Genomic DNA, 16,982 nt, shown 5'->3' with positions numbered 1-16,982 from the left:
ACGGTTTTTCTTTATTTCCTCGCATTTGTGATGAAAAGTAGTGTTAAACTCGAGTGTAAATGATCAGTTACACCCGCGAACTATAAGCACCCTCGCTCGCTTTGCTCGCTCGTGCGCCTAAATATCTTGGGTGTAATTGATCACTTACAACCCTTGTTTATCAATCTACTATTACCTATATTAAAACTCGACATCACAATTATCTTATTGCAATATCAAAATCAAAACTTTTATTACAAGCTTTTACTTATTTAACTTGCCCGTTTATTGTTGTTCTTTTTGGGTCAAATCTTGCAAGTTCATTTTGATTCACTTCTAGTGGTCTGATTGACCTGAAGTTTGGTATATACACATGTATGTTGGATGATGATTCAAGTAAATTTAACAATAAGTACAGTCAGCAAAAAGCTTGGATTTATATTTTTTAACAGAAACTTCACTTAACCTTTTACGGTCGCGGGTGAGCAAAGAAATTCTTTTAGTTCATTGACATGGAACTTCGCAAAGTAACGCCTGACTCAATTAATTACTTATTCTATAGGTACGCTCTTTTACACGATCTTTTTATTCTACATTCATTTTTGAAATCCACGTGACATCACGTCACATCGTTTTGTTACGATGAGTTTATTTTTAATGGGCTATTAAAAAGTTGCCGCTGGATTAATGGAAATAGAGTTTATTTTACCTGGGCAACCGAGCTTCGCTCGAGCCAAGACTCAAAAACACGCATTACCCAGAGTTAAGACCTAGCTAAACAATTTTTCACCTCCTAAAACCCCCACAAGCTACTTTCATTGAAAACGTTTAAGTCGTTTTCGAGATTCCCAAAAAAATAGATAAGATTTGCTCGTTTAAATATATTAACTTACTATATTGTTCCATTACTGGGTAATACCCCAGCCTATATACGTCTCACTGCTGGGCGCAGGCCTCCTCTCAGAATGAGAGGGGCTTGGGCCGTAGTTCCCACGCGGACCCAATGCGAATTGGGATCTTCATCATTGAAGTGCTTCGCAGGTGTGTACAGGTTTCCTCACGATGTTTTTTCTTCACGTCATTACTGGGTACAGGCAAGTAAAATTTATTTATTGTTTTTTCTTTATATTTTATTACTCGTATAACTCGTACTCGTTGTGTGTTGGAATTCCTACACACAAATAATTTTCAGATTTGGATGGTCGACTCTACTGGTTAACATCTCGAAGGCCCGTGACTGTTATTAAGTAGTATTATTCCATACTGCGGCCAAAGCCTTCTCATTCTGAGAGAAGGCCTGTGCACTAAAATGCGATGAACTAAACGAATGACTCCATGTAAAAGAAAACACTATCGTGAAAATTAGTTCTGGTTCGGTGTAAGAGATAGGTACATTACATAACGAATGAGACAGAATTGAATAACTTGTATTACGACTCTATTGGTTTATTAATGTATGTCGACCATGTCGTTGAATACACCGTTGAAGACACTGAATTGAACGACTGAATGAATTGAATTGAAGAAATTGAATGACTGAACTGAAAAGTTTTTTAACTTTGTGCCTTTGAGGTCGTATTGTCTAACTCGCTGGCGTTCGGGATCGCATTTACCATATATTTCTACCCTCGTCTTACACAGTGTGACAGAGAGAAATGGTGAAAACGATTGTGATTCCGAGCCTATTAGACAATAAAAGGCGGTATTGCCTGACGTTTCTGGCGCTCGTGATCGCAATCAAATGACAGTTTTTGCATACATAATCTGTCATTTGATTGCGATCGCGAGCGTGAGAAACGTTATAGGCAATACGGCCTAAGGCCCCTGACCCCTGAAAGGCGTGAAAGCCATATTTGCTATAAATACACGGAATCCGTCAATATTTTTACACTTGTGACGTCTCGACCGATCCGATCAAATGTAGTAAGTTAGTAACTTGATATTTCGTGATTTCCGTGCACAATCCGGTCCGGTAAGATTTGATACGTGACTTATTCCGTCTCTTTATTTGTATATGACGAACACGATTATACCATAAACCCCTAGTTGGAAATGTTCTCATTGACTGTGTTGAGGATTGAACCCAGTTACGATTGACGTGGTTTCTTTCATGAATAAGGTTCTTGGAGTATGTGTTGCTGTGATTATGTACGTGTTCCCAAAAGGGTTGGAAAAGTGGAGAACGTAACTACTGAATAAAATTGTAAACGATACAGAATAAAGTATCTATTAGGTACCTACAGTAAAAATATGTCAGACAAAATTACAATTATGCTTGTATTTTTTTTTCAGCCTTTTAAACTCCTACTGCTAGGCAATGGCGTTGCCTTTTTTCTCCGCCATTCATCCCTGTCGACATCATGCTCCTTGGATACGTATCTGAATGTGTCCATATCGGCTCGCATACTTATTGTAAGTCCGAATGTAATGTTTTGTCAGAATGATTGTTTGTCAGAATGATCGTTTGTCAGAATGATCGTTTGTTCATAACTTTTTTTTCACTGAATCCAATAATTGTTCACAATTTTACTATTATTAAAACAAACCGAACCTAACCTATAGTTTTCTATAGGACGACTATTTAAAAATTTCAGAAAATTGTAGGGTTTCAGTGAGAAAAAAAGTATGACAAACGATGATTCGGACTAAAAATACGGTATAACTAGCGAAGAGTATGCGAACTTTGGCGCTCCCATCTGAATATCGAAAATTAATATATGTAAAGTTAAAAAGTCGACGGGCAAAATATCGAAAGTAGCGTAGGTTAGGTTAGATATTTTGAGCGTCAATATTTTATCTATCGATATTTCCATTTTCGATATTTCGATACAGATACGTGCCCTATGCTCCTGCAACTCTACTCTACTTAAGTAATATGCGTTCAAATCGTCCCGCTATTTACTTTTGTGAATTACGATTACAAAACCAACAATCTGGGTTCTTATTCCGCCTTTTGGCTACGGAACCCTATAAATAGACTACAGTGACGTGGCAATCGAATAAAAACAGATCCCGCTTAAACAATAGCCGTGCCTAAGTATACACTAAACTAAGAGTGCTGTAGTCGCTCCATCACTCAGCAAAATGGATTACACTGTTTGCAATTAATCAATGGTGGCGATTGATAGGCTCGCGCCTCTCAGAAACACTCTAGTGAATTTTGATTGGTTCATTCGTTTTGGTACTGATAGCATTTTTACTTCCGTGATTTGTAATTAGGTTTACTTACTAATCTTTCTGTAATGGCAGGATTTTGATAATTTATGTATTGTATATGAAATTGCTTGGGCCATATTTCCAACGCGGGCCAGTGCGGATTGGGCTCCGCAGGCTGTGCAGGTTTCCTCTCGATATTTTCCTTCACACCGCAAAGCTCGTGGTAAATTTCAATGTAATTCCGCGCATGAATTTTGAAAAACTCAGAGGTGCGAGCCGGGGTCCCACGACCCTCTGCTTGAGAGGCGATAGGTCAAACTTTGAACCCAGGACTCTCTGCTTGAGAGGCGATAGGTCAAACCTAGGCCACCACGACTTCTACATATACTAGTTAAATTTGACCCAAAATCAATTACCAGATTATATAATAAATAAAATCAAGAAAAAGTTAGTACGACTTTTTTGCAGTCGTTTTTCAATATTTTGTTTACCGTTTAGGTAAACTTTTTAGTAAAAAGAAAAAAAAAACATTATATTAATAAAACCTTTTACTTCTTATTTTTGTTCTCTATTACATTGTAGTCACGGTCCATATCGCTCGCATACTTGTTGAAATCCGAATTTAATGTTTTGTCAGACGATCGTTTGTCATAACTTTTTTCTCTGAATCCAATGATTGTTCAGAATTGTTATAAAACAAACCTAACCTTTCTACTGTTTTCTACAGGATGACCATTTTAAAATTCAGAATTTTGAGAGGGGAAAAAAATTATGACAAACGATGATTCGGACAAAAATACAGTATGACTAGCGAAAAGTATGCGAACTTTGGCGCCCACATAAATTTAGGAAATGTTTCACTATTAATTGACGAAATTTTACGTGACATTCTATTTGTGATGCCGTCTTTATTTATTCCGTCTGAATGGGCAGAGACGGCATCTCATTATTTTGTTATATAAATTATCAATGCATCGTAAAACAAGTCTTTAGGATCCAAATTCTTCCTAATTCTCCATTGTAATATCATCTCATAAAGATCCTACTTCATCCGGACGCCCTATAACTCAACTGTTTCTTTTACATGCCGCCTACATTAAGATGGCAGATTACGCGCTCTAGCAAAGCAATAGTACATTGTGTCTTAAGGTCGGTAAATAAGAATTACGAGCGAGAGTCTATTAGAAGCCGAAGTCGAAGACTGAGGGCTTTAATGAGTCGATGTTCGTAATTCTAGTACCGCCCGTGCGACATACAATGTTTTTCATCACATTTGCAAGTAAAAATTTTATATTTGTAAAAGAAAAAATATAATTCTTCCAAATATTGGCGATACCTTAGGCTGTGCTCTTGGCAGCGTCGCCCTTTACCTCCCCCTCCCTCGGCACTCGGCATGCGCCGCAACGTGCGTGTGCATGTGGTGGTCCATGTAGTCCTGCAGCAGCGCGCGCACGCGGCACGGCGCAGCGCCATCAGTACGGGCACTGAGTCATTTACCTACCTTGGGCTTCATGACAAGAAAATGTGTACGCGCAATGCCTCATTTACCGACCACGGGTTTCATGACAAGCACATTAAGGTCGAGGGTTTTATTTGGGGGTTGCAACTAAGGTAGCCTGCATGTTACGACACTGTTTAAGAGCAAGTGTGATGAAAATATCAATTACCTACTTTTATAAGTGTTTTTTTTCTCGCGTGTGCCACGTTGTTACCGAGTGCCATCTCACTTCAATTACTGGGACAGAATAAGATCTTCGCCAGGTTTAAGGTACTGTTACACTGATAGCTAGTGGTTTGATTAGCTATCGTTGGAAGTCCTTTGTGGTATGAGCCTTATACAACGAAATTCAATTTTCAAAGTGCGCATCGTGCCGTTCCACTCACGCTAATCTATCTAATACCTTTAAACGAGCAATTCTTTTATATATAAAAATATTTTTCGGGGATTTCGGAAACGGCTCCAACGATTTCGATGAAATTTGATATTCTAAGAAAACGCTTACTAACGAGTTTCAGCCCGAGCAAAGCTCGATCGCCCAGGTACTTATAATTAATTAACAAAAGTGCAAGAAAGACCAAACGAAATGAACTTTAGATTTCGGTGTACTACCCCTATTGAAGTTCCCTTATATTGCACTTCCATGCTCATAAATTTCGTATTTATCCTAGACTTGGAATGTCTTTAAATGCACTAGAGCACAAAAGACGTTGCAGAATGGTAGTAAGTATATCAAACTTTCAAGGAAAACTATAACGGCTAAGTTTGCTTGAGAATTATTGGTAGTTCAAGAGTAAATAGCAGCCTAAGGTATAAAATATACCTAAACTTGGAAGATTCCGTGTAAAACACGAAATCCTTAGAAAAATATTACTTATTTTTTCGTAATGGCTAAGGAACCCTATTTTGGGCGTGTCCGACACGCTCTTGGCCGGTTTTTAGACCTAATTTAGTACGTATTTAGTTTATTGTTAAGTTATATTTAAGATTTTATTTTATCCTTAGTTTCGACAATAAAGTGTATGTGTTTATTTTTAATAGGTAAACCGTTTCGCTTAATTTTGAGAAAAACATTCGAGTGCTTGAAATTTCAAAACCCCAGTAATAAGACACCTACAAACAATAACTCATCAATCTGCATATCATTTAATTGAATTGGTTTTATGAAATGATCTCATTTCGCCGTTCAATTAACTTAATACGAAAGTTAATAGAGAGAGCGCGTTCTCGTTTCAATTCGTATTTTGGCTTCGCGATTATTCCAGATTTCTATTACCGACCTCGGTATTTTGAAGATGATTTTGTCGTAAGTGATATAGCCTGACCAGAATATAAAAAACCCTGACGCGAGGGCAGCACTTCTACGTTTTATATTGCAACATTCTTTACACTTACTATACGATATCTACCAGTCATATTGACAACGGTGTCGGTGATGTTATTTAAAGAAATATTTTCTAATCCCTCGGACTTTTTCTATGTAAAATACTTTAATACATTGTGAATTATTTTTCTTCCATGGCTATGGATAATCTTGGCATTTTAACGCACAAAAACACAAAATAACACTTTAAAATACCACGCGTAAACAACGTTAAACTTTGGCAGCAATAGACAGATGACAATAAAATTGAATATACTGTTACCAGTGCAAGAAATTAGTCCTATTGGTTTTCCAGAATATGGCGAGGTTTTAATAATTTTGGCCAGCCTTTTACACACTGTGTTATTTTTGTTTTCCGTCAACTTTTAGAGGTTAATTAAGTTAATTTCTTCAAAACTGTAGTGGCCTAACTCTTACTGTTTAAAAGATGTGATTGTGCAGTAAGCAGTTTTTCCCACTACGCTACTTAAGCAGCAGCACTAGCGACATATATCGATGGTGGAAGTCTCACATTGACGTAAGGGACAAAATGCTACTTTTCAGGAGAGCGAAAAGAAGTTTTTGGTAATTTTCAAACCCTCACAGCATTGTTAATGTTTAACTTAGAAGGACGTTTATAATTACGTAAAATCTTGAATTTTCTTGCTTTTCAACGTGAAACTATAGACATTTTCGTAAAAAGCTTAATAAGAAAAATAGCTGTCCCTTACGCCCGTGACATACGGGTGTCATAGCCCCTTACACTCATAAACCGTAATAAATAAATAATGTAGTAACCGATTTTTGGTCTTATAGGACATTATATATTCTATTTGCTACATATTTTGACGTAAGTTCCTGTAGTAAAATTTAAAAACATAGTGAATTAACTCAAAGAACCACTTTAATTATTTAAAAAACGCGCAAAATCCATATTTTTTTGCACGTCCCCTTAAAAAATATGTAATTTGTAACATTTTCTTTAAATGGACATTATAAGTTAAAAGTTAAATAAAACTCAAATAAGTTTTTATAACGTTTTAAACTTTCGTGATTCTCACTCATAGTCAAAATACCACCAACGGGACTTATCACGCTAACACACACGAGTAATATTTACCTCGACGTTTCGGCAACATTGCAGTGGCCGTGGTCACGAGTGGACTGAAGTGTGGGGGTGTCAAGTCTGCCTAGCAGCGCGAGTCCTTCGAACTACCTGCACTTGATCACTAATAGTACCAGCACTCGTATCACGAACTACCCGCACTTGGTGATTTTATTTGTCACCCCATCACACCGACTCACAACACTCATCCCGACGTCGACACTTATTAATAACAGGATTCACGAAGATGAAAGCTTATATCCATCGTCCCGATTGTCATTTTTATGCTTTTTTATTTCAACTGCTTCACGTACCATTCTTGAGTAGAAATGACGTTCCGTGGACAGAATTTTGGGATTGTGAAGCTCAATCCAGTGGTTTGGTCCGGACTCCAACAAATGCTCGGCTATGGCTGACTTGTTTGTTTATAGCTGAGAGGGTCAAGGAAGATATTGCAGCTGTTAAAATCACCAAGTAAATAAGTTTTATCCCGGAAAATAGCATAGCTCCGGCGGGATAGCGATAAACGAACTGATGATGTTGTTGATGACGATGATGATGAACTGATTTTCAACTACCACCACTGGCGTACTAACTCTGCTTGCTTGCATTATTGCTTACATGCTTGCTTGCTTGCTTGCATGCTTGCTTGCATGTTGATTGCATGCTTGCTTGCACTATTTCTTGCACATGTGGGAGTATTCTTGCTTGATTTGTTGTTTGCATGCATGCTTGCCTTCTGGCTTCACGCTTTCTTGCATGCATGCTTGCACTATTTATGCTTCCTCTAACACACTGCTTGCAGCTGTGAGGGAGTGGGACGCCAGCCCGCTTCATGAGCGCTGGAGTAGATACCATAGACCGGTCATCGCGGGATCGGGGTAACCCGCGATGTTCATCTAACCCAGGCCGATAAAATTGCATGTTTGTTGATTTGATTGACAAAAATTACATGCTCACTTGCAAGCTTGCTCAGGTGGTTGCTTACATGCTTGCTTGCTTGCTTGCATGCTTTCTTGGATGCTTGCTTGCACCATTTCTTGCACATTTGGGAGTATGCTTGCTGGAGTTGTTGTTTCAATCACTACAAGTTCTAAAAACCATCTGTTTTGATGCCTCTACGACCTAACATTAACAAGGTATATTAATGAACTAAAAGAAGCAAGCAAAGTATTTTACTTTCTCAAAAATGTCCGTAAAAGTTGATATTATTCTTTACATATCAGAAGGTGAAGTGCATAGTTTATGGTCAGCGAAAAATTAAAAAGTTATAAAGATTGCAGGCGCGCTAGCTCGACAATAATGAATTAGCGCGCCTGCAATCAGTCACATTTTTTTTTAAAGTAAAAAAGGACATGGAAATGTTGGCACAAGTCGTATACAGCCAAGTCTAATGGCCGGTATCAGATATTTTGTTTGAAGGGACTTTTTCTATTGGTCTGAAATAGCTTGTGGTGTGTTTCGGTGGAAAAATACACCTGCAGTTAATTTTTCAATTAAAAAAGGCGGGAAAGCATAAGAATAGTATTGGAATAAAATTAAATTTTATAATATATTTTGAGAACAAGTTTATTCTATTTCAGAATTATTCTCCATTTTTGAGAAAATCTTTATATTAGTCTCGGCTGGAGTAGCAATTGCTGGCTTCGTATTAGTTAAACGGACTCGCAAGCTCGTCCGTTTAATACTCATACTCAGCCAGCAATTGCCTACTTCCAGGCCACGACAATAATCTACTATTAAGTGCCCCTTACACCCATGAAATGACCTCAATTTTTAAAATGTCTGTTTGTTACTGTCCCTTACGAGCAACAATTTATTCTACTTTTAGCTTTTGATGTCCCTTACGCCCATAAGAGTATTCCTTATTTTATAAGTTGCTGTTGTTTAATGCCCCTTACGACGTACCAACTACTCCTTTTTTTTAATGTCTGTTTGCTACTGCCCCTTACGAGCGACAATTTACTCTAGCTCTTGCTTTTTATACCCCTTACGCCCATAAAAGTATTTCTTATTTTATAAATTGCTGTTTTTTAATGTCCCTTACGACGTTCCGATTATACCATTTTTTAACTTTCAACATACATAATTAATTATACGTCAAGACAGCTCTCAGGACAGCTTAAAATAAACAAAGTAGCTAAGAGAAATTTACCTCAACATCCTTGACTGAAATTCCATTACGGAAATGTTAGCTCGACGTCAAGCCATTAGGGGATCCATCAACTTAATCTTTTTTTGTTTGCTTTTGGCATCTTATAAAAAAATACGCGCGTTGACAAAGAACAAACGTAGGCAATCAAATACGTCCTCCGTGTTTGACGTGTCTGGCACGACTGACCGAATGTGCAATGCGCAAACGCTCGGCGCGTGGAAGGTAGGTAGACGCGTTAGTATTTTGATGTTAGGTACAAGAAATAGGTACAGGCGGTAAGGTACGCCCAACAACTTCTTGCTTTTTTATCTTATTCGTTATAAAATGTTGGGGTGTAAAGGGCAATGAAACAATAATTGACCCATACGCCTTTTATTCTATTTGTTGTTTTTTTTTACATATGAGACTGCTACAGCCCTTACGACCCAAATATTAAAAAAATAATACATTTACGCCATTTTTCAGCTCAAATTTTTGTATCATGTCCCTTAAGCTATTTTATTTTAAAATAATAAATGTTGATAACAGCAAAAGTAAGGGGCGTATCGTAACTTGAATACGACCAATCGATAGAGAAAAAAAACTCTAATTTTCTATGTTTAAAAGTGATTTTCGGTATTTTGTCCCTTACGCCAATTGAGACTTCCACCATCGATATGTTTCGCTCTCATCGAGAGACGTCACATTCTTTTGGATCTAACCGCTCACCCAGACAAGAGATGTCGCTACTGAGCAATCAAATTATGATTATGAATTATGATTGGTTTAAATGTAATGTGAATATAATGTACGCGGTGCGTGAATAAACTAGAAGGTTTTTGGAAGAAATTTGTTAGGTAGATGTAGTTGGATATGGATTAGTCATGCAACTTAAATGAATAGCGTAATTTTAGGGAATTGAACCCTGAATTTCAATTAAACTGCTAGACATAATGGTTTACACGTGCATAAGACTAGTTACATTATTACACCCGGGACTCCAACGTGACAATTTATTGCTAAAATTAACTTGGAATTTCACCCACATTCCATTACAGTTGACAGGGCCTTTACAAAATCAAGATCAAGTGTGGATAGTTTGAAAAACTCTAACAGCTAAATGAACAGAGGCCGGTCATTCTCATTTTACTATGCACTCGTCTAATTACCGTTTCACTTTTATTTTCATGTAAAAGCGTCACGGCGCTGAGACTGAGTGCACATCTAGAAAAAGGATGGCTGTCATGCCATATACATTTATCTGTGCCCTTAAGTGTAATTACCGTGTCATTAGTGCAGAAAAAAGCGGTAGGTAGGTACGGTAATTAGACAGGTGCACAGTTGTAAAATGAGAATGGCCGAGGCCTTATAGTGTAACGCAATCGGAATCACAATAATATTTACAATTTCTTTCTGTCACACGGTATTATGATGAAGATAGAAAGAGATAGTGCATTATGCTAATTTAATCGAGAGTAGGTACAGCCGCTGTGCAATGTGGCTGAAACGTCGGGGATCATCTTAGCGTAAAAATATTAGCTGTAAGGGTCCGGCTACACGCTCGATCATACTTGTGCAAATTCCAATTTGCACTAGCAAGCATGCGCAATAAGACGGCAAAACGGTATACTGCACAAATGGATTTTGGACGCAATACGGTTTTTGCGAAAATTTTGCACAAGCCGTTTGCGCATGCAATGCTTCGAGTGGGTAGGCCAGTCTTAGGTGTATTATCTAAAACTAAAACGTCGGAAATAAGCTGATCTTAATATGTTACGCGTCATTTTTTCAGAGGTTTCTTTATTCAATTTGCTTCATGATTCCGTGCAATATGATGAAATCTGAGCTGGGGGCGGACAGAAGGATTCCCGCGTCAATTATACGGAATTTATATTATAATTACAATTACGCGGAAATTATGTTCTAAAAGCGCGCTTTTCCACTGTCAATGTACCGACAATTTAGAAACGTTTACAGAAGAAGAAGTTCTCAGAAGGCCGTAGTTTCCACGAACTGTATTGGGAACTTCACACCTCCAGAAAACGTTGCCAGTAAACGTTGCCAGTATTATATCTCATCGACCAAGCGCGGTCCGAAGGGGTGGGTCACGGGAGACATGACCCTTCTAGTCCTATTTTTAACCCCTGACGCAAAAAGAGGGGTGTTATAAGTTTGGCCGCTATGTGTGTCTGTGAGTCTGTAGTTATGTCTGTGTGTCTATCTGTGGCACCGTAGCTCTTAAACGGGTGGACCGATTTGAATGCGGTTTTTATTATTTGAAAGCTGGTTTTCTAGCAATGGATCTTAGACATGTTTTATCAAAATTGGTTCATTGGTACTGCTCCACGAGCGAGCATACATCACGCCTACTTGGGCACAGAAATTAAATTTCCTCGAATGCCTTAAAGGTTCCGTTGGTGAGCAGTCGAAAGTTATTTCCGAACCAGAAATTGCTTTTTTAATATTTGAGATCCTTTTATCAACAACAATAATTGAATTCTTCTTAGTGCCTACTCTCATGAGTATTTCTTTGGACTTTCAAACAAGTTCAGAATTCACGAACTTTATTCGATCCTAGGATTGTTTTGTCAAAGTTGGACGTATGTATAACACATATCATTATTTACTTGTGTTAAAACTACTGATGTGCCAAAGGAAACTTTCCAAAATTGCGGAATTTTCCGTATAGGAAAATTTGGGAAACCTCTCACAAGTTTGTATGGGGATTGAATCTTTCCGTTTCTTAAATTAAAATTTCCCATATTTCTTGTGAACATTTCCAGAAATTTTCGAAAACTTTTCCCACTTTTGAAAATTTCCGTAACTTGCACATATACAACTGTTGGTAATAATATAATAGCCCATGTGTGTTACAAATGTAAGTGCATAATGGTTTTCTATCGTATTTAATCGAAAAAGTTTGTATTTATCGTGCTCTCTCAATTAGTTTCAGCAGGGCTATAACGGAATTCGAAAATCGAAGTTCGTATTGTACCGTCCCTCTCACTCTCGTATTAAATAATATAAGCGTCGGCAGGACGGTAAGATACGAACCGTACATTTTTTATGTTACCATTTGATACTAAGGGGCAATTGCAGGATTCTTAATCTAAGTTTAACAATAAAGAAGTTTGTACAATAAAGAGTTTACATACGTACATACATACAATACTACTAAAGTACAATTTTCGTACTTAATGTCAGTCAAGCGGCAATTACACTGAGTCGTTTGCCGCATGCTGCATGCGGCGACCGCAAAAGTGTAAAGAACACTGTAGTCGGTCGCATTCGGCGAGTGACAGCTGCCACCGCCTTAAATACGGCCGCCGCAGTAGACGGACAGACTAATGTAAAGGCGACGGTCGTTCGCCAAAGTAGTTTGAAACAAATTCGGCGACCGCATTAGGTGAACGACGCAGTGTAATTGCTGCTTCACGTTTCAAATTCAACAATGAAACGAACTTCTGCCTCGCGATATTTCATTCGATAGGGAATTCAGTAATACTGGGACGCTGATAATATCGAGGCTTGTGACGTGACTGGAATAGGGACTCACTGTGCGATTATGAAATGGAGATAAACGTGTATCAATGTCTTTATTGTTTAGACCTTTTTAGAGAAAAAAAATAGACTGAATACTTTATTAAACTCAGATACTGAAATTTCTAACGTTTCAAATCTCAAAGAAAAATGTAGAACCTTTATAGCATCACTTTATCAACGTCAACATCTTTTTTCTCAGGAGAAATTAACTTCAAATACACCCCATGAAGAGAAAAAATCAAAGTTTAAGTGAACACAATTTTATGATAGTCATTTAAAAAAGGGTTATCTGCCTTTTCGCCGAAATATTATTCGCAAATGTTTCATTTGCCAAATTATTTCATTTCCCAACTCATGATTTTCTCTGAAATAATCTTTTTTTCGGAATTTTCGTATTTAAAACAAACCTTACCTAAAATACTGTTTCTTTAAAACCATAAATAAAAGAGACTGAGATTTTTTTTTGGTTTCAGAGAAAATTGAAAGTTGGGAAATATAACAGCAGGATACCAAAAAAAAGATGTTTACATACAAATTGTGGTAACCGAAAAATGTAAAGGGTAGGTACTTTCCGGCTATCCTAGAAACTTGAAATTTGATACTTTATCATAACCAATTAGAAAAGTCTGAAAATCTTATTTTTTAATAATAATTATAATATTTACATTTTGACCAACACAGGATCATAGTATTAGTAATGTTAATGTGTAATGTGTAGTAGTGTTAATATCTGCATGTTCACTGTGGCATGTCTATGTCAAAACCATCTAGATTTTAGATGACACAAGTAGGCAGATATAAAAAGTAAATCATATCATAAAGTATCAGAGAAAAAGCTAAAGTTATGATGGATTTGGTCGATCCTTCGCTCTGTTTCGACGTGAAAGACGGACAAACATACAAATACACACGCTTTCGCATTTATAATATTAACTAACCATTTAATTAACGTTTTTTGAATTATTAAAAAGAAAATTATTATTGTAAAGAGTTATACTACATCCACGGTACTGGCGTCCATTGACTGTGTGCACAAAGATAAGAAACAGCTGGTACCCATTCAGGAACACATACCATAACTGCGAAGTCCATCAATAGCTTCTAAAATACTCAACCCAAAACCAAATACCGCTTTCTCGGTCCTATACCTAGTGCCATCCACGAAGACAAGTGATTTTGACAAAATTAGACATTAATGACATTGTAATAAGAACCACGGCACGCGTCATCGTGAATGACTCTACCTATATGTTATATATTAAAACTACGGGCCACGTAGTTCGCATTTCTTGTCCTCGAATTTCCAAAGGTAAATAACACAGCCCTTACGGGTTGAGTCACTGATATGCCTTATCGAATTGACCTTCGACAGGGTCTTTGCTTTTGTGTTTGGTCGGATAAGAGAAGGGTGTAGGTAAGTAATAACTGCTTTTGTTTTATTTACCTATTTCTTGAATCCGTGTCACTGTCTTTTTAGGGTTCCGTACCCAAAGGGCAAAAAACGGGACCCTTCGCTGTCCGTCCGTCTGTCCGTCAGTCACCAGGCTGTATCTCATGAACCGTGATCTTTATAATATATAAAAAACAATTTTCGGAGAAATGATGATTATGATAACAAAGCGGTATTATTATAAATAATCGAATAAAAAATTGTATATGAGCCAATATGGACCCCCTAAATATTTATTTTATTCTGTTTTAGTATTTGTTGCTATAGCGGCAACAGAAATACATCTTCTGTGAAAATTTCAACTGTAGCTATCACGGTTCACGAGATACAGCCTGGTGACAGACAGACAGACAGTGAAGTCTTAGTAACAGGGTCCCGTTTTTACCCTTCGGGTACGGAAACCCAAAAACTAATTAATGTATTTTTGAAAGTCGCTGAACTAATATCGTTCAGTTTGACGAGTACGGATATTTTAATTATTTGTTCCTAAAAATGATACTTTTAGCACGAATACGTTTGGAAGTTTAGTAACTTGTTGCGAAAAACTTCCACTAAGGGCTCATATGGTGATGACAAATTTGTTTTCAAATTCGAACGTGTCTTACTTTTAAAATAATTTTTACTATGTTTTTAAAGTCAATTTCGAACCATTTTATATTGCTGAAGGAAGCCATAAAATTAACGACAACACGGAACTCATTTTATCGGAGCAACAGCTTTGCCTATAAAACCAGATAGCAAGAAACATTCAAATCTGAACACGCTGTTAACCACATTTTAATTTGTTATACTTTGTAGGAGTTAGATTACGAAAGAAGATATAGATAGATTAGAGGAAATATTACGTGTGATGGTTCTAATTTACGTTTAATTACTTGAGGTATATTTTTCACGGGGACGTAAGAGTAAGAAATAAAGAAAGAAGACATTTATTTACTTTTACAAAGACAAACAATTGCACACAAATAAATCAAACATACAAAAACGAAAATAGTAGGTACACGCACAATTTTGTAAGTGTGTGTCCCCGCAAAAGCGAAACGGCCGCTGACTCAGCATTATGCTGAGCCGTTAGACGCCTGCAGCGCTGATTGTCTTTCAGAACGGGAATGATACCTACACATAAAAATTACTAAGCTTATCTATACGTAAATAAAATGAAGAAATAAGTATATTATAATAAAAACCAAGTAAAAAACAGGAAAAATTAATTGTAAACTACAAATTATGCACGTACCAGTGGTTAAATAAAATTAAAACATGATAACGATTAATAATAGTTAAAATAGTTAAAAATGCCAAGTGCATGTGTTTTTTTTTTCGATAGAGCTGATCGTATAAAAAACATACAAAACAGCCCATTGCCCATACATTGCATATTGATTTAATTTACTAACCTACAAGCCTAACATCATTCCTCCCTAAAATAATTACAACACACTTAAAAAAAAAATAGGAACAGAAACTTGTACCTTCTGATCAAGATAATAAGGTTGTATGAGATAACCGTACCGCATTCAAATCGGTCTACCCATTTAAGAGCTACGGTGCCACAGACAGACACACATAGCAGTCAAACTTATAACACCCCTCTTTTTGCGTCGGGGGTTAAAAAGGATAGCGGCCATTTACATTATTTTATCTGTACACTCAAGTCTAATTACCGTGTCACTGGTGAGGAAAATAGCGGTAGCTACGGTAATTAGACGGGTGCACAGTAAAATGAGAATGGCCGATTAGAGGCCTTATTATTTTTTGGCGGCGGTTTCTCGGCGGAGCGGGAACGCGGCGAGCACGCTGGTCTATCTCCGCGATTATTCGCTGCCTGCGTGCCGCCGCGATGCCGTCGCGTGGATGCGGCGTTTAAGCCACGTATGGTCAGGTCATATACGTTGGCGGCAAATAATCACGGAGATACTGCAGCGTGCTCGAATTCGTTTGAGCGGGAATTCGCTCCGCCGAGAAATCGCCGACAAAAACACTAGTGTGCGCACGCTCTTACGCGCGGGCTCTTGCCTTTGCTTTCACCATCTCTTTCTGTCACCATATTACACCGTTAGACAGAAAGAAATAATGGATGCGATAGCAAGCGTCTGCGCGTAAGACAATACAGCCTCAGGTCCCTTAGTCGTCTTTTACGACACCCACAAGAAGATATGGGTCCGTCCTGTTCTGAAAGCGAATAAATGAATATGAATATGAATATGAATATGAATATGAATATGAATATGAATATGAATATGAATATGAATATGAAACCAGGCGCGGCACTTCCCTCTTACACATACTATTTAATACAAGAGTGAGAGGGATAGTGCGAAACGAACTTCGATTTACAAATTTTGAGCATAACAATTTTTATTAACTCCAAATTCTCATTTTTACAGATAACATGCACCATGGAAGAATTCAACATAACACAAGAAGAGTTTATGAATGAATCGGAACCGTACCAGCCTTACTATGAGCGGCCAGAGACCTACATAGTTCCCACCATCTTTGCGTTAATATTTGTCATCGGTGTCGTCGGCAATGGGACATTGGTTGCCGTATTCGTCAGGCATAAGGCTATGAGGAATGTACCCAACACGTAAGTACAGTCGAAAACTTATCATTATCATCATATCAGCTGTAGGATGAGAATATAATAAATTTGAATTTGAATTTGACGTTCACTGTTTGACGTAGGCCTCCGTCATAGACCTCCAGTTGTTCCGGCTGGAAGCGGCCTGCATCCATAGTGAAGCCGCGGCA

General features: G+C 37.6%; 1 protein-coding gene across 1 annotated transcript in view; it reads left to right on the top strand.

Annotated features, from left to right (window-relative positions):
• The window catches only part of LOC141441028 (neuropeptide CCHamide-1 receptor-like), a 279,791-nt gene that overhangs the window by 177,069 nt on the left and 85,740 nt on the right, over positions 1-16,982 (top strand). Inside the window, exon 2 of the mRNA XM_074105647.1 lies at positions 16,616-16,818. Coding sequence (XP_073961748.1) covers positions 16,628-16,818 — 191 coding nt within the window. The 5' untranslated portion in view covers positions 16,616-16,627. The remainder of the gene's footprint in view (positions 1-16,615; positions 16,819-16,982) is intronic.

This window comes from Choristoneura fumiferana, chromosome 23 (assembly GCF_025370935.1).
Source record: "Choristoneura fumiferana chromosome 23, NRCan_CFum_1, whole genome shotgun sequence".
Lineage (NCBI taxonomy): Eukaryota > Metazoa > Arthropoda > Insecta > Lepidoptera > Tortricidae > Choristoneura > Choristoneura fumiferana.
This window is presented reverse-complemented; position numbering and strand designations above follow the sequence as displayed.